The sequence below is a fragment of the Pyrus communis genome, chromosome 14, assembly GCF_963583255.1.
Source record: "Pyrus communis chromosome 14, drPyrComm1.1, whole genome shotgun sequence".
Classification (NCBI taxonomy): domain Eukaryota; kingdom Viridiplantae; phylum Streptophyta; class Magnoliopsida; order Rosales; family Rosaceae; genus Pyrus; species Pyrus communis.
The window spans coordinates 5,817,122-5,843,617 of NC_084816.1; the positions used below are offsets into that span (position 1 = coordinate 5,817,122).

A 26,496-nucleotide genomic window follows, 5' to 3' on the forward strand; every position below is an offset into this window, starting at 1 on the left:
TACTGAAAAACATTATAAAACATCTATTTATTTGCTACAATTGATTGACTAACTGATCTTTGTTTTAATTGATTTTTTACGGTGATGATCTTTACAGAGTAATTTATAATATAAACAGTTTTGATTATAAACACAAAATTCTATGAATAAGTCAATAAGTATTTTGAGAAGGAACTCCTCCAAACTAGATAAACTCTTCTCATGTGAAAGTTGATGATATTATACATGGAATTTCGACAAAAAAAAAAAAATGCATGGAAATGTGAATTTTGAATACATATAATAAAATTCATGTCACTTTTGAAAATTTTCCAAGCATCTTTATCCTTGCAAACATTGACTTATTTTTTTTCTTTTCTTAATATTACAACAATTTTGAGTTTAAATCTCTGCACCTCCCTCCTTTTAATTAAACGTAAGGATTATTCAAATTAAGCAACTACTAGTTACTACGAGCTTGGCTGATCTCCTGAGCATAAAAAAGCAATAAAGAACGGATGAGATTTAACCGAATAAAATTTTGTTAAATCTCAACCATTCATTTGTGAAAAATGATGTGTGCATGAGAATCATGTCAACTACTACGCCTTAACTATGAGAAATTAATCAGTGTTGTGGTCACATAATCACGTAGTGTCGTGCCATTAAAATGCACATTAATCAACTTAATAATATTGCCTTTAATTAATTTCATGGGTAAATTACATTTTACCACTTTAATTTTGGGTCACATAACAAACTCATATATCATATTTTTGAACACTGTAAAGTCATACAACTTACGAATTCGTTACAATGTCGGACCTCCGTTAAACAAGTTATCAAATTGACCGTTACATGATGACATGACAAATGCAAGCCCATGTTTTTGTTAATGTGGATGCCAACTTTGCATTATGCGAATAAAAAACAAATAAAATCAATTTAAATATAAAACTAATCTAAAATAAATTTAAGAATAAATCTCCATTACTTCGGTTCCAGAATCCAATCGCGATCAAATTTGCAAAATGGCAGGGCCGCAGGGAGATGAACTTTATATCAAGCAAATGACATCATTTGAGATTTGGCACAGAAATATGGTTTGTATCCATCATGATGAAATCAACAAAATGAAGGACCAAACTTCGATGTCACACAATGAGAAAAGCGATTTTGGCGCATAATCTATAGAAAGAGATGCTAAGTTTAAATTTCACGAACGATATTAAATACAAAGTATAATGGAAAAATAATATTGCTATACAGCAACGAACTAACATTCAACCGCGCATTCGCAACCGTGTTAAGAGTTGAATACTTGTGTTAGTACAGTAAAAGACCTGTATGTTATTGCCACTGGTTCACCATTTAGTTCTCACACTGCTTTCTATGGGAGGTTCTTTTCACTTGGATGCCTTCCTGAAGAAGCACTTCAGATATTATCAAACACTCTAATTTACCGAACCCTAAGGACCGAGGTAGGTTGCATAATTTACTCTAGGTAACGATTTCCGAAGAACGAAGAGAAGCAAGGCACAATGGCCTAACAACAATCAACAAAATTCAAGAAATATTTTAAATTATAAATATATGAACATGGTTCCATTTGATCTGTATGACACTTTATACCAACCTTTGGTTCATGTGCCTATTTACATATGACAGAAAAACATCATTCAAGTGCAGGGCGCTTTCTGGGGTTGGACCTTCCATTGCCAAAACAACTTGAATGTTTCATCTCTCAAAACAGAATTGATAGAAGAAATGCCTTCTTTTCTTTCCTTGTTTTCGATGAAGTTACGCCCTTAAGTTCACCCTTTCAGTGAATACTTCTTCCCCGTGAATGCTTGGAACTTCGTCTCTTCTGCCTTCTGAGGTGTATGTTCTACCTTCTTAGATGGCTCTGGCTTGCCGTTCTTTGGGGCAACCTGGGATTACAAGTACAGATACAACAGATAAGCATGGTGTTATACTTATATTGTTTAAAATCACAAACAATGAGGGACGTACTTTTGGGGTTTCTTTCGTGGGTTGGTTACCATTTGAACCAAACACAAGCTTTCCAGATTTACGTGCAGCACAAGTCGATGACTTTGAATCCTTGGTTCCATTTTCACTCTCCTGTTGGTGCTGCTTCAGTATAGGAGCGGAAACTGGTGCAACTGATTCTGTCATCGGTTTTCCATCCAATCGTCTTGCTGAACCAGTGAAGGGATTGAATTTTGGTATCTTTTCAGGTTGTACTTCTTCAGCTGAAAGATAACCATTAAAAACGGAAAATCAACGTCAGTTGATAGAAAGGAATTCTACAGTCTTGTAGGCAGAAGACTAATATGCATTTAAGGCCAATGATTAGAACTGCAATCCATTTATCAAATTATATATATATATATATATTATAAAAAAAAACATGAGCACCTTCTTGTGGTCTCTTCTTAGACAAAGTAGGTGGTGCAGGTTTTACAGGTTCCACATAATCAAGAGGAGGGGCGAAATCAACCTCACAGTCCGTCTCAATTATACTGATTGCAGGGGAGGGTTTTGTTTCAACTATGTTAATGTAATACTGCTTATTGTTATAAGGAACCATGATAGTATCACCAGTGGTTAAACACGAGTAGCTCCTCAATGTAGTTTCCAAACTGCGACAGCAAGAGCAGTTAGGATTAAAAATAATTTCACAGTTATATCAAACTGCAATCCAACTAGCCAAATGAAAATTCAAAGTGATTAACTAACATGGCTTTGGGGTTTGAGATATCAAGGAAGTCCGTAGTGTGAGGCTGCAACTTCACATATGTTCCCTTTACTAGGCTTTTGTTTTTTACTTGACAAATGTCTCCCTCTTGAAGGAGCATGTTCTGCATCATCTACAAAGGAACAAAAAAACATAAATGAGTTAGAAGCACGACCGTATCAGGAATGCTGCTGCTACAACTTGTGAGGGAAAGATGTGTACCCAGTATGGTAAATATATTAGACCCTCATCAGCAACAAATTCCAAAACCCCACAATGAGTAACTCGTCCAACAGTAGGATTGTTAAGTTCAAACAACATAGGGTAGTCGATCTGCAAAGATGCTGGAAAAGAAAAGTTCTCATTTAGTTGACATCGTCATATATTAAGACAGGGTTAGATAAATTGAAATTCAATTCGCAACAGCAGGACAAATAAGAGACAGAAAGATCAATTACCAAGGCGGTCAAGAGCTGACGGAGGCATTAAAACTGGAGGGACAAATATAAAAAAAGTATAATTAGACACGCATTCAGTACTACCATGTTCTATCGAAAAGAAAGCATCACACAGATAGTATAAACAAACTAGTCAAGCAGATAAACATACTTTTATCACCCTTCTCCAGATGTGGCTGCAAAGACCGAGATTAAAGGGGAATCAGTACAAACAGGAAGCTGAATGAATAAATTCAATTATGACTAATACATCACTCTGACTATTCACAAAACTCAAATACTGGAAGATGCATTCCCACTCCAGCATTGGTTCCATTGATAGATTTCAGAGTGTTGCCCTCATTTATGGAGCACACTTCATTAGTGAAATTTAACTTTTGGGTTTCAGAATTCAAACCTTCTCAATAAACGAGACAGGGTAACAACGGTAACTTTGCTCAAACGCTGAAGTGCGAAAGTCTTCATAAGCCTGTTACATAAACATAATCAGATCATTTAACAAAATTCTTCAGTCAAAGTAACTCCAAACATTTAGATCATGGATAAAATGTGAAACAGAAGCATCCAAGCTCATCAACTGAGACCCGAAACCGTTCAAATCTAAAACCTCCTATTTTTGGTCAAATCTTAAACCTCCTTCATCCTACAAACATGCATCAACATCACTATTCAAGGTTTCTATAATCAACAGAATTAGAAACTAAACCACCAACACAATCAAGTCAACAACTTTATTCTCATATTCCAATTTTAGAAAGCACAAACTAAAAGGAACAGAACAATGGGTCATTCAACTTACCATATTCACCGGGTCCAACAAGCTGCCACTGGCCAAAATATTACCGATATCCTGCCAAATAAGCAAAAACAGTGAGAAAAGAATCCAATTCTCAATAAAAAAAAAATTCAGAATACCCATCAAAACATACAGATTTCAGATATACAGTTACAAACAAAGATACCCATTTCTGTTCACAGAAAAAGGGAACAAAGATAAGAAGAAGAATAAGAAACCCACTATTTGATTTCAAGCAAAACGATTGAAAACCGAATACCCAGAAGAAATTAGAACCAAAAGTTGCTGAATTGTTAATGGTGTTAGAACAGAAAGTGTGGATTTTGATTGGCACCTTTGCGATTGTAATGGATGATGGATTAGAAGTGCTGCGTTTCTTTCTTGCTAGCTGGGTCAGGGCAGAGAGTGATTTATGTGAGAAGGGTGCTTTCCGAGTTTTTATAGGTATAGACTTCAGAGAGTCTTCTATTTGAACTCAAAAATCAAACGACTCATTTATTTGAATAATATTTTTGTAAATTATATAATATGATTATTGATGATTGAATTATTATTTAAGTATGAATTAGCGTGTTTATTTTTTATCACATGATTTATAAATAAAGTTTAAAAGTTGGTTAGTGTATTTTTTTTTTTTCACTCTCGGGGTCAAAAGCTTTATCTCATCTTTAATGTAGAATAGCTTGTGTTAAAAAATCTTCTCTTTTAGTTTAACAGATGAGGAATTTCAGTGGATGATATCCAAAGTTTCCAGAAACAAATTCATGTCACTGTATAGAACTAATGATTATGATCGTTATATTATTACTCCATACGCTTGCATTTTATTTTATTTTCTCCACTTTAATCGATCTCTATCTTGTCCTACTCAACATGAACTACAATTCTCTTGCAAATTTATCATATTAAATAAAAGTTCAAAAGTCAAGCGACCAACCGGATACAAAAAATTTAGAGATCAAAGGATTAACAACCTCAAAAACCTAGAGTGCTAATTTGGAATTGACGTGGACTTGGTGACCTAGTTGGCCCAAACCCTGGCCCAAAAGAAGCCCATCGCTGGAGAGCGTCAAATTTGTCTTTTCGTTCGGTGCTCGTCCCCGAAAGAACCCTTGCTTCCTCCCTCTTCGTCTTCTCTTCCCGCAGTTGCAGAACAAATAAAGGAAAGCTTTTTCATTCACGGCGGAGCCTCCGCAGAGAAATTACCGCTTAAAGTTAACGACTTCAATTCTCAATTGGATTCCAGGGTGAAAACCCAGAAGGCTAATATGGCGAAGCGAGAGCTTTCCAGCACTCTCAGGAACTTAAAGGTAAAAAGAAACGAAGAAATTTCAATTCTTTTTGGGGTTTTCGATTTATTTTCAGTGTTAATTTCAGATTAATTATTATTATTTTTTATAATTCCGCTTAGAATCTGATCCGGCTTTTGCTTAAATTCATATTGGGGTTTTTAAATTTTGAGTTTTATAATTTTCTGGTGCACCTGTAATTAGTTTTTTAGATTAATTTAACGTATGGGTTAATTTTTCTTAATTACTGTAGTTTATGCAAAGAGCAACTCAGAGAGAAGTGAAGAAAGAAGAAGATGTCAAACCTGCTGTGGATTTTGCTTTCCCTTCCCACCAAATACGAAAGTGGTAGATTTTTTTTTCATCTTTGTTTCTTGTTCTAATGTTTATCTAAACTATTTGAGCTGTTTCGCCTTTTGGATTAAATTACTGAAATGAATATATTTGAAGGTTTACTGTGGATCTTCGCTTCGTAATTGTTTGTTGCATGATAGTTTTCAATGGGAAAGATTTTTTTGTGACCTAAAGTAGGTGTAGTATCTGAGGAATTGGAGAAATTCTGGATTTATTGGTATCGAAAAATTGGATATGGGTTGTGAATGATGATTCCTAGAGAACCAGTTTGTAGAACCTAACTATAAGCTATAACTTCCAAGAGAGAGTTTTACTTAATTGGCATTAATAGGGTTTTAACCCTTTTTGGGATCCCTTAGTATGCAAAGGCATTAATGTCCCAACGTGGATGCCCTAAGGCCTAAGTTAAAATAACTCCGTGCATTGAACCAGAGATGACTGCGACTACCTGCTATAGTTATTCATTAGTTACATTGCTCCACCTCCTGTTGTTCAAATTTTACTTGCTTCATGTGGACGGCTGGGCAGTGTGGTCATAATGGAAGGTGACCCTCAACCTGAAGCAGTTAGAGGGCGGATGTCGTTTCAAAGTTTCAATCCATCGATTGATGTGAGTATAAGGTTCATGGATCTTAAGATTTCTAATGGCTATTGACATCTTGTGTGCTTCTTGATTGGCTTTATTTCACCTCACATAAAAGTGTTTCCATGATAGAAACTGAATCAAGTATCGGAAAACCCTGGTCAGCCTGCTGCCACGTCTTCTAGCATCCAAAGTGAAAAGGTGTCATTTAGGTGGGTGATTTGACATTTCAATACTTAATTTTTGCTCTTTTGTCTCTTTAAATGGAAATTTTTGGTCTGTTGGATGACTAAGAAATATATGCCGGCAAAAATTGATTCCGAAGTTTTACTTCTGCTCTCCTATATTTTTTTCTCCTATTTGCATTTCAACAGAGACAATGGATCCTCGATGGATGAAGCAGAGTGCTCAAATACTGATAAGTCGAACGGTGAGCCTAATGGAGACCATAAAAGAAAACAGTCCGAAGTAGGATCTGGGAAACAACACCCGAACAAGTCACCCAAACTTAATCAAGTTGGTCAGCAGTCGTCACCAAATACAAGTAAGGGCTCCTTCAGGAAACCAAGGGGTGAAAACCTGAACTGGAATGTTCTTAGACCATCAAAGGGTCAAAACAAAAGAGGCTAAGCAAAACTAGGTGATTCACTTATAGTTGCGTGTACTTCACTTTTTAACTGCTTTCAAGCCTTATCATTTAAATCTGTAATCTTCTTGTCAAATATTTAATGCTCGCTTTTCCGCACACAAATTTCTATTATACTCGGGAGTTTTAAGTATAGTAAAGAAGTTCATGCTCCAATCTATGGTTTATGACATTGCGTTTTTGTTTGTGGTTCAACGATTTGGTTACCGGAGTTATAAGAGAATTACCTTGGAATCTTGATAATTGTGGTGAAGATGCTATGGCTCCTAGGTTTATCAGCATGTTTAGCACACAGGAGAATACTTATGGTTGACGGCCTTAATATCGGCTTTCAGGGTTCTCCGATGCATTCATCGACCGGTCTTCAAAACATAACGATAAACTTTCATTAAACTGAACTATTACCCAAATCAGATTGTAAGAGGGTACATAACTACAAATCATGCTTACAAGTTCTACGCAGTACTAGCTAATCTAAGTCCCGTAAAATTACTCTCCCGAAGTCCGAAAACCAGCAGAATATGAGCCAGACTGCTAGCACACACTTTTCGGGCATTGCCTTGGTGCCTTTTGTAACTCTCAAACAGGTTTCCAGTACGAAATAGCATGGAATATCCTGCCTTTCCATCCCTGCAACATCCACATTCCATCTTCGTCGACGGAGAAATCCTTGTGGTAATCTCTCTTCACCATACTCCTGACTTCCTTCAAGATCTCCTGGTCTGACGGTACCTGCGTGAACCCAGCTCTCTTGTTTCTAGTCTGCCACTGCTTGTATGTCTCCGGCCTTTCGACCCTTCTTGGACCCTCACATGCTATCACATTGATAACATCTCTGCCAAATACTTCTTGCTCGTAGAGCAACCTCTGTGGATCTTCTCGTGGCACAGTCTCCTCAAACATGTTGAACAGGGAAGAAAAATGGAAGAGTGCCTCTCGGAAGCGTATGTCAAAGAAGGGTGCATTGTAGGATCCATTGACTACCCCATGGATGAACAAATCTGGGCTAATTCTTCGGATCAGCTTCAAAACTGTATCCCTAGGAGAGTCTGTCACTGTATCATCCTGTAGGTTTTTTAGCCGGTACAAGCAGTTGACTACAGTTAACTCATCTCTGTCGATTTTGATATCCTCAGACCGAATTGTTTCCCAATTTGTTGCTATGATGTTGTACTTGAAGGGGACGTTAAACCTCTTGCAGTAATTCGCTAGGCGCCGCCCTGTCTGTTCGACCCTTTCTGAAGGCCGGAAACCCGGCTGGGGAAACTCTACTCCGGTTATGCGAAGCATGGGAGGTCCGCCGTTTCTCTTGGAGAGGTCTTGGATGAGGGAAGGCCATTGGTAGCCATAGAGGACACCGAAATCAATGATGTGAAGCCTTGTCGTTTTCTCTGCTTGTTTCAGAATCGTTTGGTTAGCATAGATATTCGACATCTTCTGGAAAGGGCATGCCGTGATGTAAGTCTGGTAAGCTTTCAAGATATCAGCAGCTGACATCTCACTCCTGGGAAGGGAAGCGTTCGAGGGAACATCAGCACCCAAGCGCAATTCGAGGCCATTGGCCACGTAATAAGCTAATCTCTGCGTGTCATCGCCGTAGGGAGAAGAGTTCAGCCTTATTTGCTTGAGTTGTTCATTTGCCTTCCTTTTGTCATAGCTTGCAACAGATTGTGCACATATAGTCAGCAGCGTCCATAGATCAACCATCCCCGCATTGTCATCCAGCTTTTTCTTGCGTGTTTTCTTGCCCTTCGATCCTTTTGACTTCCGGTTGAGCTGCAACTTCTCGCTTTCCTTGGGAGAGCATGAGTTGGACTCTTGTTTCTCACCCTGACAGAGCAGTACCTCATCAAACAGCTGCGGTAGCTCAAATTCGTCAGCATAAACCGCTGGATCCTTGTTTCTCCTCCGGTCATCTAGAGAATCCTCGTCCTCCCTCTGATGACTCCTCTTACTCCTTGATCCATTTGATGAGTCGCTGCCATCCTTGTCCGAATTGAAACTCACATCGTTTCCCTGCAGCTCCCTCAGCTCCACAACAGACGATGAATTGTGTTTTAGATGCGTGATTCCACCCTCACCGCTCAAAACCAAAGGGTTTGGAATTTGGGCACGAGAGGACTCGAAAACATCTTGAACAGAACCCCAATCCAAGCCAACCCTGTTTCCAGCAGCTATAGAACCAGTACTGCTGTGATTACTGCCCTCGTTCGGGGCCTCAACATTTCGATGTATGAAATTAAGAAGTGGATCACTTGAAGAGGGATTTTGGTCCTGAACAAGCACATCATGCAATGACTTTTCGGCAGCTTGGAGTGCCAAACCTTCCTGCAGCATGCAGGGCTTGTTCACCAAGTATTCCTCCTCCTCCATAAGCATCTCACTTATGTACTTGAGAATTGCATTGGATGCTTCACTGCGTTCCGGAAAATTCACCTCCGCGCTCACGCCCGGCAACGAGGATAAATTATCAGAAGGGTCTGAATTGACAGGGAAGAAATTGTGATCAGTGAAATCATGGCTGGCTTCAAACTCATGAACAGGATTCGCATTCGAGTTGTCGACTTGCTCGATTACGGATTTGTTCATGGGACTGGGAAGTTCATCCTCAAAGGTATCCATAATCTAACGGGATTCAGAAGCAAATGAGAAATCTGAGCGGATGAAGGGAGTAGGAAGTGTATGAACACTTCTAGTTTTATATATACTTGTAGGCTTATCTGTAGCAATAGTTCAGTGAACTCTCATATTAGTTTCTTTTGTCTCTGAATTTAACAATGTATGGCACAATTGGCCATGTTCACTAACATCGTCTTTCTTTCCGTTAAATCCAGGGATATATTAGAAACTTCAACATAAACTTCGTAAAACAATAGAAGAAACTAAAACAAACGAAAATTTATAAATTAATATTTAAAACTTAAAAACAAAATGAAATTAAACTATACAAATACAAAATGAAAATGGTTGGACTTTAGCACTCATAAATGTTAGGCAATGCGGCTTCAAGGTTGGAACAAGGTCAAATTAAGCCTGCACTTCTATTACAATAGCAGCCAACTTAAAATATTTCAGGGCTTCAACCAATCATGTTGGATGAAGTTCTCAAAAATCCTAAAACTACTAAAAGAGGAATGATGATAAATCTTATGAACAAAGAATCTTGATCTGCTACCAAAAGTCTATCTGATCACACCTTCCTGGAAATGGGAAATTGATTAATATATGTGTTGGAGGGAAATTACCGGGCCTGCATGGAAGTTATTTTAAAGTAACTAAAAGCATTTTTGGATTACCAAAGTGTTCTTAGTAGCGTTTGGCAGAAAAAAAAAATTGTGTTGGATTTAAAAAATACATTTGACGTGTTTTCTGAAAGAAGCACCTATTGTGTCCTTCTTTCAAAAAGCACTTGCATTTTTCTTAAAGATGTACTCCAAATAGAAGCACTTTTTAACTTAATTACAAACATTTAATAGAAACTAGAACTTGGAAGGTCACTAAACATGTAATAACCTGCACCTAAATCACAAATTAGTATAATTTATTGTTTGTACTTCGGTCATTGTTAGTGCTGTTCATTTTTTTATTTTATGTGCTATGGTTCTATATTTGATTAAAAATTTATAACCGTGTATGTCCCTATCAAAATGTAAAAGCATTATATTTTCTTTACACTGTTGAATAAATCTTTATTAAATATGAATATAGTACCAGTTCATGATCAGATTATGTGAACCTGACTCAGAACTCAGCTTGACTTATTTGGTGCCAAGTCTAACCCTATGCGGGATTAGCGGTTACTAATGAGAGATAATCCTACAATTATTGGATTAGTTTAGTAAACAAAATTGATTTGCTTGTTTTTATATTAAGAGTGGAATATTATTCCATTTCCTTTTTGCTTTTGCTTTCACTACTTTATTATATTAAGTTTTGATTGCCATCACCAGAGGCAAAAGGTTACACTTGATTGGAGAAACCTTTCATTGTTTAGTACTAAATGGACCGATAATGTTGTGTATTATGATGATTGATTAAAAAGAAGCTTCTTGGACTAACGATGCAAGTGCTGAATTGTCGTCGTGGTTAGTTCTTCTTCAACTTATTGCGTTCTAAGTTTGAATTTTTTTTTTTTTTTCTCATATGATAAATTTAGTGTAGAATATCGTTTGTAGTTAAAAACAATTTTGAACTAGTTGTTTGGTTTGGACAACCAGATACATCGGGATGCAAATGTGTGAAGTGTAAAAGTGGGGAACCAAAGATTATTGCACGAGAAGAATTGATTTTGTTTTGTTTTCTTCTGTTTTTTTCTTTTTGGTTTCTATTGGAAGAAACAGTGTTTTAACATGAAGAAAGTTTGTTTGTCTATTTATTTCAAACGTGGTATAAACAATCGTTTTTTAACTAAAGTATTTCCAAACACGCTTTGACTATAGGGATAAATACTTCAACGCCACATTATGAGACTATGGACACACTACATAACACAATTTGGAGTATCATTATTAAGGTATTGTTTTCTTGTTAAACTTACGTTCTCATACAAATGTTTATATTGTTGTACTGTGAGTTTTTTTTTTTTTGGTGAAATCGTACTGTGAGTTTAAATTCGGTGTCATGTTGTGTATTTATGTCAAATATGATATAAGCAATTGTATTTGGTTAAATGTTCTTCCAAACTTGTCCTAAAATCTGGTGAAGAGACGGACATTGTATGAGCTTTTTTTTTTTTGCACTAGCCACGAGGCTATGAGACACATGACACAACTTGGAGAACCAATATATAAGGTAAAGCTCTCTTTTTACACCTGTAGTAGATGCTTATGATATCGTATTATGAATGCAGATGACATATTCAAACAAGAATCAACCTAATTAATATATCAAATTCATAGTCCAGTAACATAAGTATTTTCTGATGCCAAACAGTCTAGCAAGCTGTTTCTAGTTCCATATAATCATGCATAAACTATGTGCTTTACTAAACCAAAGATGGTTTTTTCTAGGGTGGTGTTATCCATACACTCGTTTTTACTTTTCAAAATTCATCTATTTATTTTTATTCTTTAATTTTCTTCAATTCATTCGATTCGATGGTTGAAAATTAAAAAGTGTATGTAGAAGATAAAAAAAAAATGTGTAGATAGTACCAAACTTTTCTAAACTTTGGTGCATTATCCATGATATGGTGCAGTGGGGCGGCTACATTTAACTACAGCAACAAGGACGCCAATCAATTCAAACCCTTGATTCATAAGATGAGAGAGAAAAGTAATATTAATGGGGATTCCAATTTGTACTTGCATTTTAATAAACTGGCCCAGATTCATCCAAAATGTGGGTCTCAACCGAAACACAGAAGATGTGGTGGGGTATTTTTTTTCAACCAGAACAGTCTCTTGAACCTTTGACCTTTTTTTTTTTTTAGCGGTGGGTTCAGATTCATCCAATTTGATGTGATGTGGACCAGAACAATCTCTTGAATTTTTCAGAGAAAAGCCTTGATTTTCTTTTTTTTTTTTTTTTTTTTTTGCATATTTGGTTTGACTCAATGCATGGAGATTTTTTTTTGTGGCATTTGACTCAATAAGGCAACAGTAGAAGGAACAAAATAGCAGCAGCAACACCAGATAAGAATCTTGAAGCTCGACTGAGTCCACTCCTTGTTCCTCAAGCGTTGTTTAGTCCAAATTCTCTCTCTCTCTCTCTCTCTCTCTCTCTCTCTCTCTCTCTCTCTCTCTCTCTCACACTTGAACTGCATGCATTGTATATTAGGTTTACTGTCAATGATGCATAGCAGTCCAAAATGGCCTGGTACTTGTTCAGCGGTTAAATGAGTTCTTCGTGACAGTCCTCTTCGGCTAGCTTCTTGAAGGTTACAAGTCGAATGTGTGTTTGAAGTGAATTCATGATTTTCACTGCATAATTTTAAGTTTCGAGTTCATCATTTCACGCTTTGATTCGTTAATTCAAGTTCTTAAATCTGTTAAGCCATATTAAATTTTTTCAAGTTTAATCCCTGCTTCCTATGTAAGTAACGAGTTAGAAGTTACATCGCGCGCATAATCTGCAATGAGGCTGCCGCAGCCAAGAAACCGCGCTTAGAGGGTTTTCCGGACTAAATTCTTCTAGTTGAGCTGCATTTTGATCAGAGAGCTGTTTGTCAAGAAGCTGAAATGAATAAAGGAAACTTAATAAATGAAATCATAAACCATGACTACATATAGTGCATGAGATTCTACAAAACGCTAGGCGCTAGTTTGGTACTGGGCAAGACGCTCCCGCCTAGGCTGTTTTTTTAATTTTAATTAAATTTAGTTATCCAAAATTGAATGACATACAGATTATAAAGTATTAAAATATATTGAAAACATGGAGAACGAGTGTTCATCTAATTAATCAACAAGTTTCTAACAATTTATTGAAAAAATAAAATGCAAAATGATAGTTAATTATTTTTTGTCTATTTGAGAGTTGCGACCTAGATGGGCGCCTAGGTGGGTCTAGATGGAATCCTAGGCGCTATTCCTTAATTTTTAAACATATACGGATTAATTGAAACGGTGGCTAGTCGCCAAGCGCTTAGGTAGGGCCTAAGTGACACTAAACGAGAATTTTTAGAACAATATAGTAAAAACAACTTGAAAACTAGAGAACAAAAAGATTGCATATTGTAATAGTCATCCATGACTCTTAAAAACTCTAGCCTAGATATCATGAGATCCAGTACCTAAGCAGGTTTCCAGAAAGCAAGACCGAAGATGATTCTGCCTTTCCATCCCTGAAGCATCCACTCGCCATCTTCATCTATTAGAAAATCATCATGATAATCCATTGCCTTCAGCATAATCTTCACTCTCTTCAAGAGTTCCTGGTCTAAAGGCACCTGCTTGAACCCAGCCCGATGATACCTAACCTGCCACTGCTTGTATGTCTCAGGCCTTTCAACTCGTTCCAGTCCTTCACACGCAACGACATTCATTATGTCTTTACCATATACTGCCTTTTCAAACATCAGCCGCTGCTCATCTTCACGAGGAATAGTGGCCTCAAACATATCAAACATTGCAGAGAAGTGGTAGAGCGCCTCTTTGAACCGTGTGACAAAGAAGGGTGAATTGTATGCCCCGTTGACGACTCCGTGAATAAATAGGTCTGGATTAATTTTTCTGATCAACTTTAGGACAATGTCCCTAGGACTGGTCACCACCACGGTTTCATCAGGTATGTGCTTTAACCGGTGCATGCAGTTAACCACAGTTAGCTCATTTCTGTCAATTTTAAGATCCTCAAGTTGGATAGTCTCCCATTTCTGTGCAATGACCTTGTACTCAAACTGGACATTAAATCTTGCAGCATATTTTTTCAAGCGACGCCCCGTCTCTTCAACCCTTTCTGTAGGAAGAAAACCTGGTTGGGGAAGCTCAATTGCTGTCAAACGAATATTAGGAGGTCCACCATTTCTCTCCGAGAGGCGTTGGATAAGGCAGGGCCATTGGAAACCATATGAAATACCAAAATCAACAATGTGAAGCCTTGTTGCCTTTTCAGCTAGTTTAATAATTGTCCTGTTGGAAAGGAAATGTAACATGTGCTTGAAAGGGCAATACTTAACATACATCTGGTAGGCTTTTAAGATTTCAGCAACTGGTGTCTGTATACTCAAAAGAGGCGAATATAATGGGGTTCTGGTTCCTGCCAAGCGTGCCTCAAGGCCATCAGCAAAGTAATGAGACAATCTCTCGGTTGCATCACCATAGGGAGAAGAGTGCTTCCTTATCTGCTTCAGTAGTTCACTCGCAGTTCGTTGGTCATAACTTGCCACGGCCTGTGCACATTGAGTTAGCAGGGTGGGAAGATCCACAACTTCCCTGTTGTTGTTCTGTTTCTTTGAGCGGGTTGTTTTAGACCCTTTTGACTGCTTGGTAGGCTGCAACTTCTCACATACCTCACTGCCCAAAGGTTTGTCGCGAATACAAGATTCATGCGTATGATTCACATGACAGAGTAATACCCTATCAAACATTTCTTGTGGCTCAGCGTCGTCACCTAAAGCAGCTGATTGCTTGCTGCTTCTCCCTTCATCTGCATAATCGCCATCCTCCCTTTGACGATTCTTCTTTACCTTCAATCTGTTTGCTGAGATGTAGCCATCATTCTCTGGCTCAGGTGCGAAATTCCTCCTCAGTGTATTACCTCCCGGGGGGACTGATTGGTACCTATCCACGTCAATGATTCCATATCTCCCATTTGGAATGAGAGTTCTTGCTTCCCCAACTCCTCCAAAATTCCCAGAAATTGAGTTTGAAGCCAACAGGGTTTCTGAAGAATCGAAAACCGAGTCTGTCCTAGCAGATCTAGAATCATTACTGCTATGGCAACTCTGTGAGGAATCATCATCTGAGTGCTCAAAGCTATGGTACACCTGAAGAGGCGGTTGGTCAGGCGAAGGAGGATCCTTCGCATTAAGAACATCATAGAAAGATTTCTCAGCAGCAACGAGGGCCAAACAGTTCTGCAACATGCAGGGCTTATCGTCCAAGTCCTCTTCCAAAAGAATATCACTTATGTACTTGAGCACAGGGCGACTGTCACTAATGTCAAAACAATCTCCATCTGATCCCGAGCTCGAAAGCCCGGAATCAGTTGGATGGTCTGTGGTAGTTGGAAGGAAAAGTGGATTGGTGGGTTCATTATTCACTTGGAATCCATTGACAAGATTCTGAGTCGAAACAAACTGAAAGTTTTTCATGGAAATTTATAATCTTTCATAAAGGGTACACATAAAAACAACCAATTTAGCAGAAACTGGTAAGAGTTTTCTGGTTTTTCCAGAAAACCCAACTGAGATATTGGAATTTTGGAACTGATGGCCAAGAAAAATTGGGCAAAACAAGAAAGTGATATAATTTCAATCTTATTTTATGCAATTCACACACCAAATAAGAAATCAAGCCAAATGGGTAAATCAGAAATACTCACAAACATACAGATTTGTGGTTGTGGAATTCAAGCAGGTTATGAACAGAATCAAGATTTGAACTTACAAATATTGAATATTTTCAGAGTACCTCTTGATCTTTTGTGTTGCAGAATATTTCACACCTGAAAAAGATAAAAACATAAGTGGGACAGAAGATATGATTGCAAGTATATCCAAATATATATATGTGTGTTTAGTGATAGGATTTTTTGTTTCTTTATACATACATACATACATACATACATACATGAACCTTAACCTTCTGGGAAGGTCTTAAGTCTTAATCTCATCTTCAAGTTGGACAAAGTCACCAGCCACCTTGTGCACCATCAGCGCGTACGTGTGTGTGTATAAGTGAATAAGGACCACAAACATAACGATCATACCGACATGGGCTACCAAAACAACTTTTCCGAGTCCATGCGTGGGCTATTATAACAACTTTTCTAAGTCCATTGGTGATTACTGTATATTGTTGTCTGTTTTGTAGGTTAATCATGTGTTCTGCTTAAAGTTAGCCTGTGATCCCATGTAACCCAGTAAATGTTGTTCACGTGTTTAATTTTTGTGGTACTAACGTCAAGAGTTGTGTTGAGAATATTTAACTCACGTTGGAAAATGAATTTTTTTGCATGGATAAGTTAAATCCCAAATTCATGAGAAATTTCTCTCGTTTCTAAATCTAATGTCGTTAAATTATTAATTTATGTCAGATTGCTAAGTGAGAAATAAGCCAAAAGGAATGGAAGATTTTGTTAACGTTAGATGTAATCTCACAGGAGAATGAACGGACTCATTCTTTTATGATAAGCCACATTTTTTCTAATATGTGATATTGTTTGTCAACAAGTTACACTTCTTAAGATAAGTCCTAGCTCTTATCATACTTTTTTTTACTATGTGTATGCTAGTACGCCAGTGTTATGGTGTAATTTGCACATCAAATACACACGTAGTAAATCCGACATCATCATGATCATATTCCCAAACTAAAAAATTGCAGAAGATGTTTGATCAAGCTCCATAGACGGAGATGGATAAGAGAAAATTAAGATTGAAAAAAGAAAAGCCACAAGAGATATTGATAATTCAAAGAGAGTACAAATTTTAGGCATCACATCGTGAAACTCCTAAGCAGGCTTCAAAGCAGAAGGAGCAATGACGATTCTTCCCTTCCATCCTTGCAGCATCCAGTGGCCATCTTCATCTATTCGAAAATCGTTATGATAACGCATCAACTTCAGCATGGCTTTCGCTTTCTTCAAGAGCTCCTGGTCCAGGGGCACCTGCTTGAACCCCGCCCGGTGATACCTAACCTGCCAATGCTTGTATGTCTCCGGCCTTTCAACTCGTTATAGTCCCTCGCACGCTATGACATTCATTATATCTCTACCATATATTGCTTTTTCGAACATTAGGCGATGTTCATCTTCGCAAGGAATAGTAGCCTCAAACATATCAAACAACTCAGAGTAGTGGAAGGGCGCCTCTCTGAACCGCATGACAAAGAAGGGGGAATTGTATGTCCCATTGACAACTCCGTGAATGAAAAGGTCTGGATTTATTGTCTTGATCAAGTTTAGGACAGTGTCTCTTGGACTGCTCACCACGACTGTTTCATCGGGTATGTGCCTTAATCGGCGCATACAGTTAACAACAATCATCTCATATTTGTCAACTTTAAGATCCTCAAATCGGATAGTTTCCCATTTCTGAGCAATGACATTATACTCAAATGGGACATCAAATCTCTTAGCATATTTTTCTAGGCGACACATTGTCTCTTCAACCCTTTCAGTAGGTCGAAAACCTGGTTGCGGGAGCTCAATTGCTGTGATACGAAGATTAGGAGGTCCACCAGGTCTCTTAGAGAGGCGTTGGATACGGCACGGCCATTGGAAACCATAAGAAATACCAAAATGGATAATGTGAACCCTCGTAGCATTTTCTGCTAGTTTCATAATTGTTCTATTGGCGAAGAAGTACAACATCTTCTTGAAAGGGCATGAAGTAACATACACCTGGTGAGCTTTTAAGATTTCGGTAGCTGGTGTCTGCGTACTTAAAAGAGGAGAATATGAGGGGGTTCTGGAGCCAGCCAAGCGCGCCTCTAGGGCGTTAGCAAAGTAATAAGCTAATCTCTTATTTACATCATCACTGGGAAAAGAGTGCTGCCCTATCTTTTTGATCAGTTCACTCGCAGTTCGCTGGTCATGGCTTGCCACAGCTTGTGCGCGTTGAGTCAGCATTGTGCACAAATATACTACTTCCCTGTTCTTATGCTTTGTCTTTGAGCGTGCTGTTTTAGAAATTTTTGGTTACTTGTTGCTCCGCAACTTCCCACTTCCATCAGTTTTGACAGATTGATCATGAAAACAAGGCTCAAACTCGTGATTCGCATCCCGACAGAGCAAAACCTCATCAAACATTTCTTGTGGCTCAGGGCCATCATTAGAAGCAGCTGACTGTTTGTTTTTTCTCCCTTCTTCTGTATAATCGCTATCCTCCCTCAGGTGATTTTTCTTTCCCTTCTATCTATACGTTGAGTTGTATGCATCCGATGGAGACTCAACCGGACAAGATTGGACACGAGAGGCTTCTGAACTCGATACTGAGTCTGTCCTAGCAGCAACACGGCCATTACTACTATGACAACACTGTGAAATCATCATCTGAGTTTTCAAAGCTTTGGTGCACCGGAAGAGGGGATTGACTGAACGGAGGGCCCTTTGGATTGAGAACATCGTAGAAAGATTTCTCAGCAGCTTGGAGGGTCAAGCAGTCCTGCAACATGCAGGGCTTACCCTCCAAATCTTCTTCCAAAAGAATATCACTTATGTACTTGAGCACAGGATGATTGCAATCACTAATGTCAATAGTATCTCCATCCGAACCAGGGCTCGAAAACAAAGAATCACTTGGATGGTCTGAGATGGGTGGAAGGAAAAGTGGAATGGTATGTTCATGGTTTACTTGGAATCCATTTACATGATTTTGGGATTAGCTTGAATCATAATTTACTAGATTTCGAGTAGAACAATGGCGAAAAGGGAATCTTTCCAGGGGAACAGAAAATCTTTCAAAAGAAGGGTATCCCTAAACAACCAATCTAGCAGGAACAGGTTTGTTTTCTTAGTTTCCAAGAAACTCAACTGTGATATTGGAATTAGAGAGAGAGAGAGAGAGAGAGAGAGAGAGAGAGAGAGTATCAGAAAACAGGTTATGAGCAGAAACAAGATTGAGCAAGAAAAAAAAGATTGAATGAAAGCTGAAACTCTTTGCAGACCTGAACTTAGAGAAGTTGGTTGAGGCAGTGTGCTCCCTCCTTGCACCGAAGTTTGAATCCACTTCTCTGTCGTTTAAATTAAATTAGTTAGAATGTCACTCGAAAGAAAAATAAAACCTGAAACTCTTTAAAGAAGGTAACAAATGTAGCAGAGGACCCCTTCACTCTTGGTCTGTATGTCTAAAATCAAAATGAATCAGAGAGTGATGAAGGTATATATCAAATTATAAATCTACTTGTTCATAGTAATGAACCTTCCTTCTGGGGAGGTCCTTGATAGATGTAATCCTAACTCTTGAAGTGGGACAAAATCAGCCCCCACCTTCTAATCAAAATGGGAAAATATATATACGCGCGCGCGCACACACACACCCACTCACACATAGCCAATTAGGTTTGATATCAGTGTCGTATTGTGTAGGTAAAAAGAATGAGAGATTCTCTTTTGCAACTAAGATATTGTTTCAGTGGCGTTACCTGAATGTTTGCCAAATGTTTAAAAAGTAAACTACTAGTTCAATAAATGTTTGCCAAGTGTTTAGAAAACTACACTACTCGTTTGATAAATGTTTGGCACGCGATGTCTTTAGTTACATGAGAGTATCTCTTGTGAAGACGACCTTGCATAAAGATGAACTGCACTTGGGCTAATCAACAAAATTTGTAAGCCCATGTGTTTATTATTTTCTTGATTGTGATTGTGACGTTGAACATTGATCATGCTAATTTGTTTTCTTTTATACAAGCGATATTTGGAGAGCAGAGAACCGAACAAAACACGACGCATTAGGGTGAATTCTCTCATCCATTTTAGCTACAAACCTCTTGCAATATGTTAACATTTACAGTAAACCAGAGAACCAAAGTTCGAATATATTTAATACCAAAAAAGTGAACAATAGCAGCCTCCGTACTTACTAGCAACAGGTAAAAGTAAAGCATCTCCTTCAACTTGGCCAAGATTTGGAAGTTCACATCCGTTTCTTCATCCAACGTGTACATTGAATCTAGTGAGTTATCCAATCTAGTACAATCTCAGATACCAAACGAGGCGTATAGTTAGGAACGAAAACAAGACTGAAAAAGGGTTACAGGAAATATTGAAGATACAAGAAAATACAGATTTTAGGCATCACAGAGTGAAACTCCTATGCAGGCTTCAAAGCAGTAAGAGCTATGACGATTCTTCCTTTCCATCCCTGCAGCATCCACTGGCCATCATCTTCGATTCGGAAATCACGATGATACCCCATCACCTTCGACATGGTCTTCACTTTCTTCAAGAGCTCCCGGTCTAATGGGAGCTGCTTGAACCCGATCCTCGCATACCTAGCCTGCCACTGCTTGTATGTCTCAGGCCTTTCAACTCTCTCCAGTCCCTCACACGCTATGACATTCATAATGTCCCTCCCAAATATTGCTCTTTCGAAGAACATTCTTTGTTCATCTTCGTGCGGAACAGTGGCCTCATACATATCAAAGAACGTATAGAAGTGGAACAGTGCCTGTTTGAACCGTGCGACAAAGGCAGGTGCATTGTATGTTCCATTGACAACTCCATGCACGAAAAGGTCTGGATTGAGACTCTTGATCAAATTTAAGACAGCATCTCTTGGATTGTTCGCCATCACTGTTTCATCAGGCATGTGCTTCAACCGGTGCATACAGTTAACCACGGTCACCTCATTTCTGTCCATACGAAAATCCTCCAGTCTGATTGTTTCCCATTTCTTAGCAAGGACGTTGTACTCAAATGGGACATTATACCTCTCACAGTATTTAGTCAAGCGACGCGCCGTCTCTTCAATTCTTTCTGCAGGTCGAAAACCTGGTTGGGGAAGCTCAATTAATGTGATACGGAGATTCGGAGGCCCGCCAGTTTTCTCTGAGAGACTCTGGATAAGGCAGGGCCATTGCAAACCATAAGAAATACCAAAATCAATAATGTGAAGCCTTGTCGCCTTCTCTGCTGTTTTCATAATTGTTCTGTTTGCAAAGAAGTGCACCATCTTCTTGAAAGGGCATGCAGTAACATACACCTGGTAAGCCTTTAAGATTTCAGTAGCTGGTGAGTGCATCATAATAGGGCAATATGACGGGGTTCTGGCACCAGCCAACCGTGCCTCTAAGCCATCAGCGAAGTAATGAGCTAGTCGCTGGGTTGAATCACCATAGGGCGAAGAGTGCTGCCTTATCTGCTTGAGTAGTTCACTTGCAGCTTGTTGGTCATAGCTTGCCACAGCTTCTGCGCATTCAGTTAGCAGTTTGCACAAGTCTACTACTTTCCGGTTGCTGTTTTGTTTCTTTGCACGTAATGATTTAGATCTTTTTGACTGCTCCTTATGCTGCAACATCCTATTTCCCTTAGTTTTTGAAGATTCATCATGCAAACACGAGTCAGGTTCATGGTTCACACTCTGCAGTACCGTATCATATATTTCTTGCAGATCAGAATTGTCAGAAGCAGCAGCTGACTGCTTGTTTCTTCTTCCTTCTTCTGCATCATAGCCATCCTCCCTTCGATGATTCTTCTTTCCCTTTGGTCCATTTATTGAGTTGTAGCCATCATTCTCCGATGCCAAATTCCCGATCAGCGTGTAAGGACCTGGAGGCCACTGATCGGAACATGGAGACACTAACTGGTCCCTCTCAAGGTCAATGGTTTTACAACTTTCATTTGGAATGAACTTGATTCCATGCAAGGGTTGTGACAAATCCCAGACCCAGTCTCTATTAGCAGAAATAGAGCCATTACTGCGAGGAAAACTGGCAATAGATCCATCACTGCTATGACAACCGACATCCGAGTTCTCAAAGCTTTGGCACACAGAAAAAGAGGGTTGGTTGAGTAAAGGACGGTCCTCCGGATTAAGGGCATCATAAAAATATTTTTCAGCAACTTGGAGGGCCAAAGATTCCTGCAACATGCAGGGCTTACCCTCCAAATCTTCCTCCAGAAGAATATCACTTATGTACTTGAGCACAGGTTGATTGCAGTCATTAGTGTCGATAGTAACAGCATCCGAACCCGGGATCAAAGAAGTGCTTAAATCACTAGGATGATCTAAGTTAGATGTAAAGTAATTTGGGTTCGTGGATTCATGATTCTCTCTGAACCCATCTGCAAGATTCTCATCAGAATACACTAAATTTGAGCCATCGCCGAATTCAAATCCTTCCATGGGGGCATATAATCTTTCAACAAAAGGGTTATCCATAAAAACAACCAATCTAGCAGGATTTGCTCAGAATTCTTATTTTTCAAGACTCAAAAGTGATGTAATTTGGAACTGATAACCAAAAATGAAATTAATGAAGGAAAAACTGAGAAAAATTGCAGAGTACCTGAGAACTTGTGGAACAGCACAATGATCAGACAGATGCTATTTTACTCTTTTGCAATAAAATCTGCAGAAACATCTTCACACTGCATTTAATGGACTTCTGGGCAGGTCTGAACTCAAAAAGTATGACAAAGTCAGTTGCCAAATTTTACCAAAACATCAGCTTTAACTTCAACGGTGGGTGGAAGTCATGAGAATCAGCAAAGTTCAGAAGTACATGCTTTGACTATTATACCTTTCCTGGGTTCCCACCATAATTTAATTTTCTATACAAAGTTTTTGCAGTGAAGGCTGACCATGTTAATTATAAAATATATAAAAAGATTAAAATTAAATTAATAACCAATAAAGAACGACTAAATAAAAATAAGAACATAAAAAGTAAAACTTGAAAAATATTCTAATTAGTCACAGTTTACTAAAGCTAAGACAGATTGACCATATGAGTTCACCAGCAACCTCATAGTACAACAATTTTTAGATTTTTTCCTCTTTAAGTTGCAATTTTCTTCATTGCTTCCATAGATTTGGGTTTCTTATGTTTTACAAATCCACGATCAAGCTCTCATTGGCAGCAATGAATTAATTGAAAAATAAATAATAAACTCACAAAACCAAGTACAAAGCAGTATAAACACCTTTGTTCCTGGATGGAAGAATACAGAAAAAACCCAACACCAAAGATAGTAAAGATTGTAATAGCTCTAGGCCGGTACCCAAATTGAAATCGCCAAGAGAATTTTTCCTTTCCATCCCTGCAGCATCCAGTTCCCATCTTCGTCAATCCAAAAATCATCATGATAACATTTTGACATTCTCCGCACTTGCTTCAAAAGCTCTTGGTCTAGTGGAAGCTGCTTGAACCCAGCCCTCAAATTCCGAAACTGCCACTGCTTGTATGTCTCAGGCCTTTCTACTCTTTCCAGTCCCTCACAAGCTATGACATTCACTATATCTCTACCATAAACTGCTTTTTCAAACAACAGCCGCATTTCATCTTCGCGTGGAACAGTGGCCTCAAATATATCAAACAATGCAGAGTAGTGGAAGAGTGCCTCTCTGAACCGTGCGGCAAAGAAGGGTGCAGTGTATGTACCATTGACAATCCCATGAATGAAAACGTCTGGATTAATTTTCCTGATCAACTTTAGCACAATGTCTCTTGGACTGGCACTGCTCAACATCTCCGTCTCATCAGGTATATTCTTTAAACGGAACATAGAATTGACGACAGTCGGCTCATTTCTGTCAATCTTAAGATCCTCAAACTTGATTGTCTCCCATTTTTGTGCAATGACATTGCACTCGAATGGAACATTAAATCTCTCAGCATATTTTTTCAAACGGCGTGCAGTCTCCTCAACTCTTTCTGTAGGTCTAAAACCTGGTTGGGGAAGCTCAATTGCTGTGATACGAAGCTTAGGAGGCCCACCAGGTCTCTCCGAGAGATGTTGGATAAAGCAAGGCCATTGGAAACCATAATCAATACCAAAATCAACAATGTGAAGCCTTGTTGCGTTTTCAGAGAGTTTCATAATCGTTCTGTTGGCCACAAAATGTGACGTGTGCTTGAAAGGGGACGAGGAAACAGATACCTGAAAAGCTTTTAATATTTCAGCAGCTGATGACTGCGTACCAACAAGAAAAGAGTATGATGGGGTTGTGGCGCCAGCCAAGCGTGCCTCTAGGCCATCGGCAAAGTAATGAGCTAATCTCTGCTTTGCATCACCACGGGGGGAAGAGTAGTGCCTTATCTTCTGGAGTCGTTCACGTGCAGTTTGTTGGTCATAGCTTGCCACGGCTTGTGCACATTGAGTTAGCAATGTGCTCAAATCTACTATTTCTGCGTTGCTATTCTGTTTCTTTGAACGTGTTGTTTTGGACCCTTTTGACTGCTTGTTACCGAAATGATGACGCCCATGACTGAGTAACACTTCATCAAACATTTCTTGCGGCTCCGAGTCATCAGCAAAAGCAACTGGCTGCTTGCTGCTCCTCCCTTCTTCTGGATAATCACCATCCTCCCTTTGATGATGCTTTTTTCCCTTCAATATATTTGTTGAGTTGTGCCCATCATTCTCCGGCCTCCTCATCAGTGTGCGAATGCCCGGAGGGCACGGATCAGGACCTGGAGACATTAAGTGGCACCTCTCCAGGTCAATAGTTCCCAAACTTTCATTTGGGAGGAACTTACATGCTTCCCCTACACCTCCAAAATGCCCAAAACTTTGCATCTCAGAAAGAGGATCCGAAACCAAAAAGTTATCCGATTGAGACTCAGCAAGATAAGATTGGAAATGGGAGGTTTCTGAAGGAATAGAGGTGCCATTACAGCTATGAGAACTCGGGGTGGAATCATCATCCGGACTCTCAAGGCTATGGGACAAAGGGGGTTGGTTTGGCGAAGGAGGACCCCTTGGATTAAGGACATCAAAGAAAGACTTTTCAGCAGCTTGGAGGGCCAAACAGTCCTGCAACATGCAGGGCTTACCCTCCAAATCTTCTTCCAGAAGAATATCGCTTATGTACTTAAGCACAGGATGATTGAAATCTCCAGGGTCAGTAGAATCTCCATCTGAACCAGTGTTCAAAGGAGGACTTGAATCACTAGAATTATGGTCCACATTTGTTGGAGTGAAAATTGAATAGGTGGACTCATGATCCATTTTGAACCCATTTACAAGATTTTGATGAGGATAGACCCCAAAATTGAATCTTTCCATGGAAACATCACATCTTTCAAGAAGGGTATCTATAAAAGTTTCAACTTTCCAACAATCCCAAGTCAGATTTTTCAAATTTCAAGAAACCCAACTGGCCTGGGATATAAAATTTTAGAACAGATAACCAAGAATTTATGGACAACTTAGAAAATGAAATGAAAAATGGAGCCTTGGCTCATGAAACTCACCAGATAAGAACTTGACCCAATTGGACAAGTGGGAAAAATACCCAGAAACAGATAGCAAGATTCAGACTTTGCACAAATCAGTAAACAGGTATTTTTGATCCAGACAAATCAACAAACACGCCAACAGGAAAATTATTAACTTTTATTATTTTATTCATTTTAATGAGTATTTACACGTTTCTTAAGACTGTATTTTCAACTTTTGAAGACTATAACAGTAGCCGATTTTTTTCACTTTTTAGAAAGCATTGGTGACACTCGTGTACAATTGTGAAAGTTTATTGATTTTTCTCGTCAATAGAGTTTCTGACTACGTTATTCTTAATTCTTGATGAGTTTATTTATGTTGAATTTTAAGAGTTTGTACTTGAAAAGTTCAGATTCAAATTTACTATATATTTTTTTGGATAGATTTCTTAGAAATATAATTTATTATATAAACTTGTTTATTGTTTTTCAATTTGTTAGGTCAACGTTTGTTCAATGAAGAGGTTAAGAACTATTGATTCATTCTTTAGAAAAAGAGATGATGGTGATAAATTAGAGAGTAATATACCTTTTGCATCTAATGATATCGCACCAGTATCAACTGAGCAGCCTTATGATCCTCACCAGACATCTAATATAATTTCTTACTTCAAATTATTGCTTTTAGGCTTATTATTGTGTAACTTTATGTAAGTAACAGTAAAAATTTAACCACTTGATTTTGTAGTAATAATTTTAGTTTAACCTGCCCAACAAATAATTCCTAGCTACACTAATGGCTGGAGATCCATCGATCTTTATGGCAATGACTCTTTTAGGAAAAGGCTTAGTAAAGTTGGACAAAGTCAGCCACCGACAACCACAACAACCCAGCCTCATTCCTCTAACTTCGGTCGGATATGTATGAATATTAGAACGCCACCTTACTTGGTTTTGCACTAAATCCTCCATTAATTCTCTAAAAACTCCATATTTTTTCTTATGCACTGTTTTAAAAATGCTCACTTAACGCTGCTTAAGCCCCACCTAAGAGCAACTCCAGTGTAGAAGCCCTCCCCCCAGGCTATTCACTATTCAATCCACCTTGTGAATAGTAACTACCCTTAATGAACAGTAATCGTCTTTTGCATCTCCAC

General features: G+C 38.6%; 4 protein-coding genes and 2 pseudogenes across 5 annotated transcripts; 1 reads left to right on the forward strand and 5 right to left on the reverse strand.

Moving 5' to 3' along the window:
* Nucleotides 1-1,552: 1,552 nt before the first annotated feature.
* Nucleotides 1,553-4,396, reverse strand: LOC137715310 (uncharacterized). Of its 2 annotated transcripts, none has more exons than XM_068454592.1 (10): nucleotides 4,308-4,396; nucleotides 3,977-4,027; nucleotides 3,575-3,646; nucleotides 3,329-3,353; nucleotides 3,178-3,210; nucleotides 2,942-3,063; nucleotides 2,722-2,852; nucleotides 2,401-2,624; nucleotides 1,993-2,234; nucleotides 1,553-1,910 (listed from the first exon to the last, which is right to left on the reverse strand). In XM_068454592.1, exons 2-10 carry the CDS (start codon nucleotides 3,977-3,979, stop codon nucleotides 1,794-1,796), a joined length of 969 nt encoding a protein of 322 aa, XP_068310693.1. In that variant the 5' UTR covers nucleotides 3,980-4,027; nucleotides 4,308-4,396; the 3' UTR covers nucleotides 1,553-1,793. The 2 variants fall into 2 exon arrangements, with proteins under 2 accessions (XP_068310693.1, XP_068310694.1); XM_068454593.1 differs by having other exon boundaries at nucleotides 4,196-4,313.
* A 668-nt stretch (nucleotides 4,397-5,064) lies between these two features.
* Nucleotides 5,065-6,975, forward strand: LOC137714933 (uncharacterized). Its single transcript, XM_068454096.1, has 5 exons — nucleotides 5,065-5,283; nucleotides 5,516-5,610; nucleotides 6,145-6,226; nucleotides 6,332-6,411; nucleotides 6,574-6,975. Exons 1-5 carry the CDS (start codon nucleotides 5,242-5,244, stop codon nucleotides 6,827-6,829), a joined length of 555 nt encoding a protein of 184 aa, XP_068310197.1. The 5' UTR covers nucleotides 5,065-5,241; the 3' UTR covers nucleotides 6,830-6,975.
* A 116-nt stretch (nucleotides 6,976-7,091) lies between these two features.
* LOC137714262 (uncharacterized) lies at nucleotides 7,092-18,362 on the reverse strand (annotated as a pseudogene).
* Nucleotides 18,334-20,119, reverse strand: LOC137714263 (uncharacterized; annotated as a pseudogene).
* Nucleotides 19,884-22,850, reverse strand: LOC137714936 (scarecrow-like protein 30). The gene has a single exon (XM_068454099.1). It carries the CDS (start codon nucleotides 22,333-22,335, stop codon nucleotides 20,266-20,268), a length of 2,070 nt encoding a protein of 689 aa, XP_068310200.1. The 5' UTR covers nucleotides 22,336-22,850; the 3' UTR covers nucleotides 19,884-20,265.
* A 103-nt stretch (nucleotides 22,851-22,953) lies between these two features.
* LOC137714938 (scarecrow-like protein 14) lies at nucleotides 22,954-25,591 on the reverse strand. Its single transcript, XM_068454100.1, has one exon. It carries the CDS (start codon nucleotides 25,182-25,184, stop codon nucleotides 23,166-23,168), a length of 2,019 nt encoding a protein of 672 aa, XP_068310201.1. The 5' UTR covers nucleotides 25,185-25,591; the 3' UTR covers nucleotides 22,954-23,165.
* Between the last annotated feature and the right edge of the window lie 905 nt (nucleotides 25,592-26,496).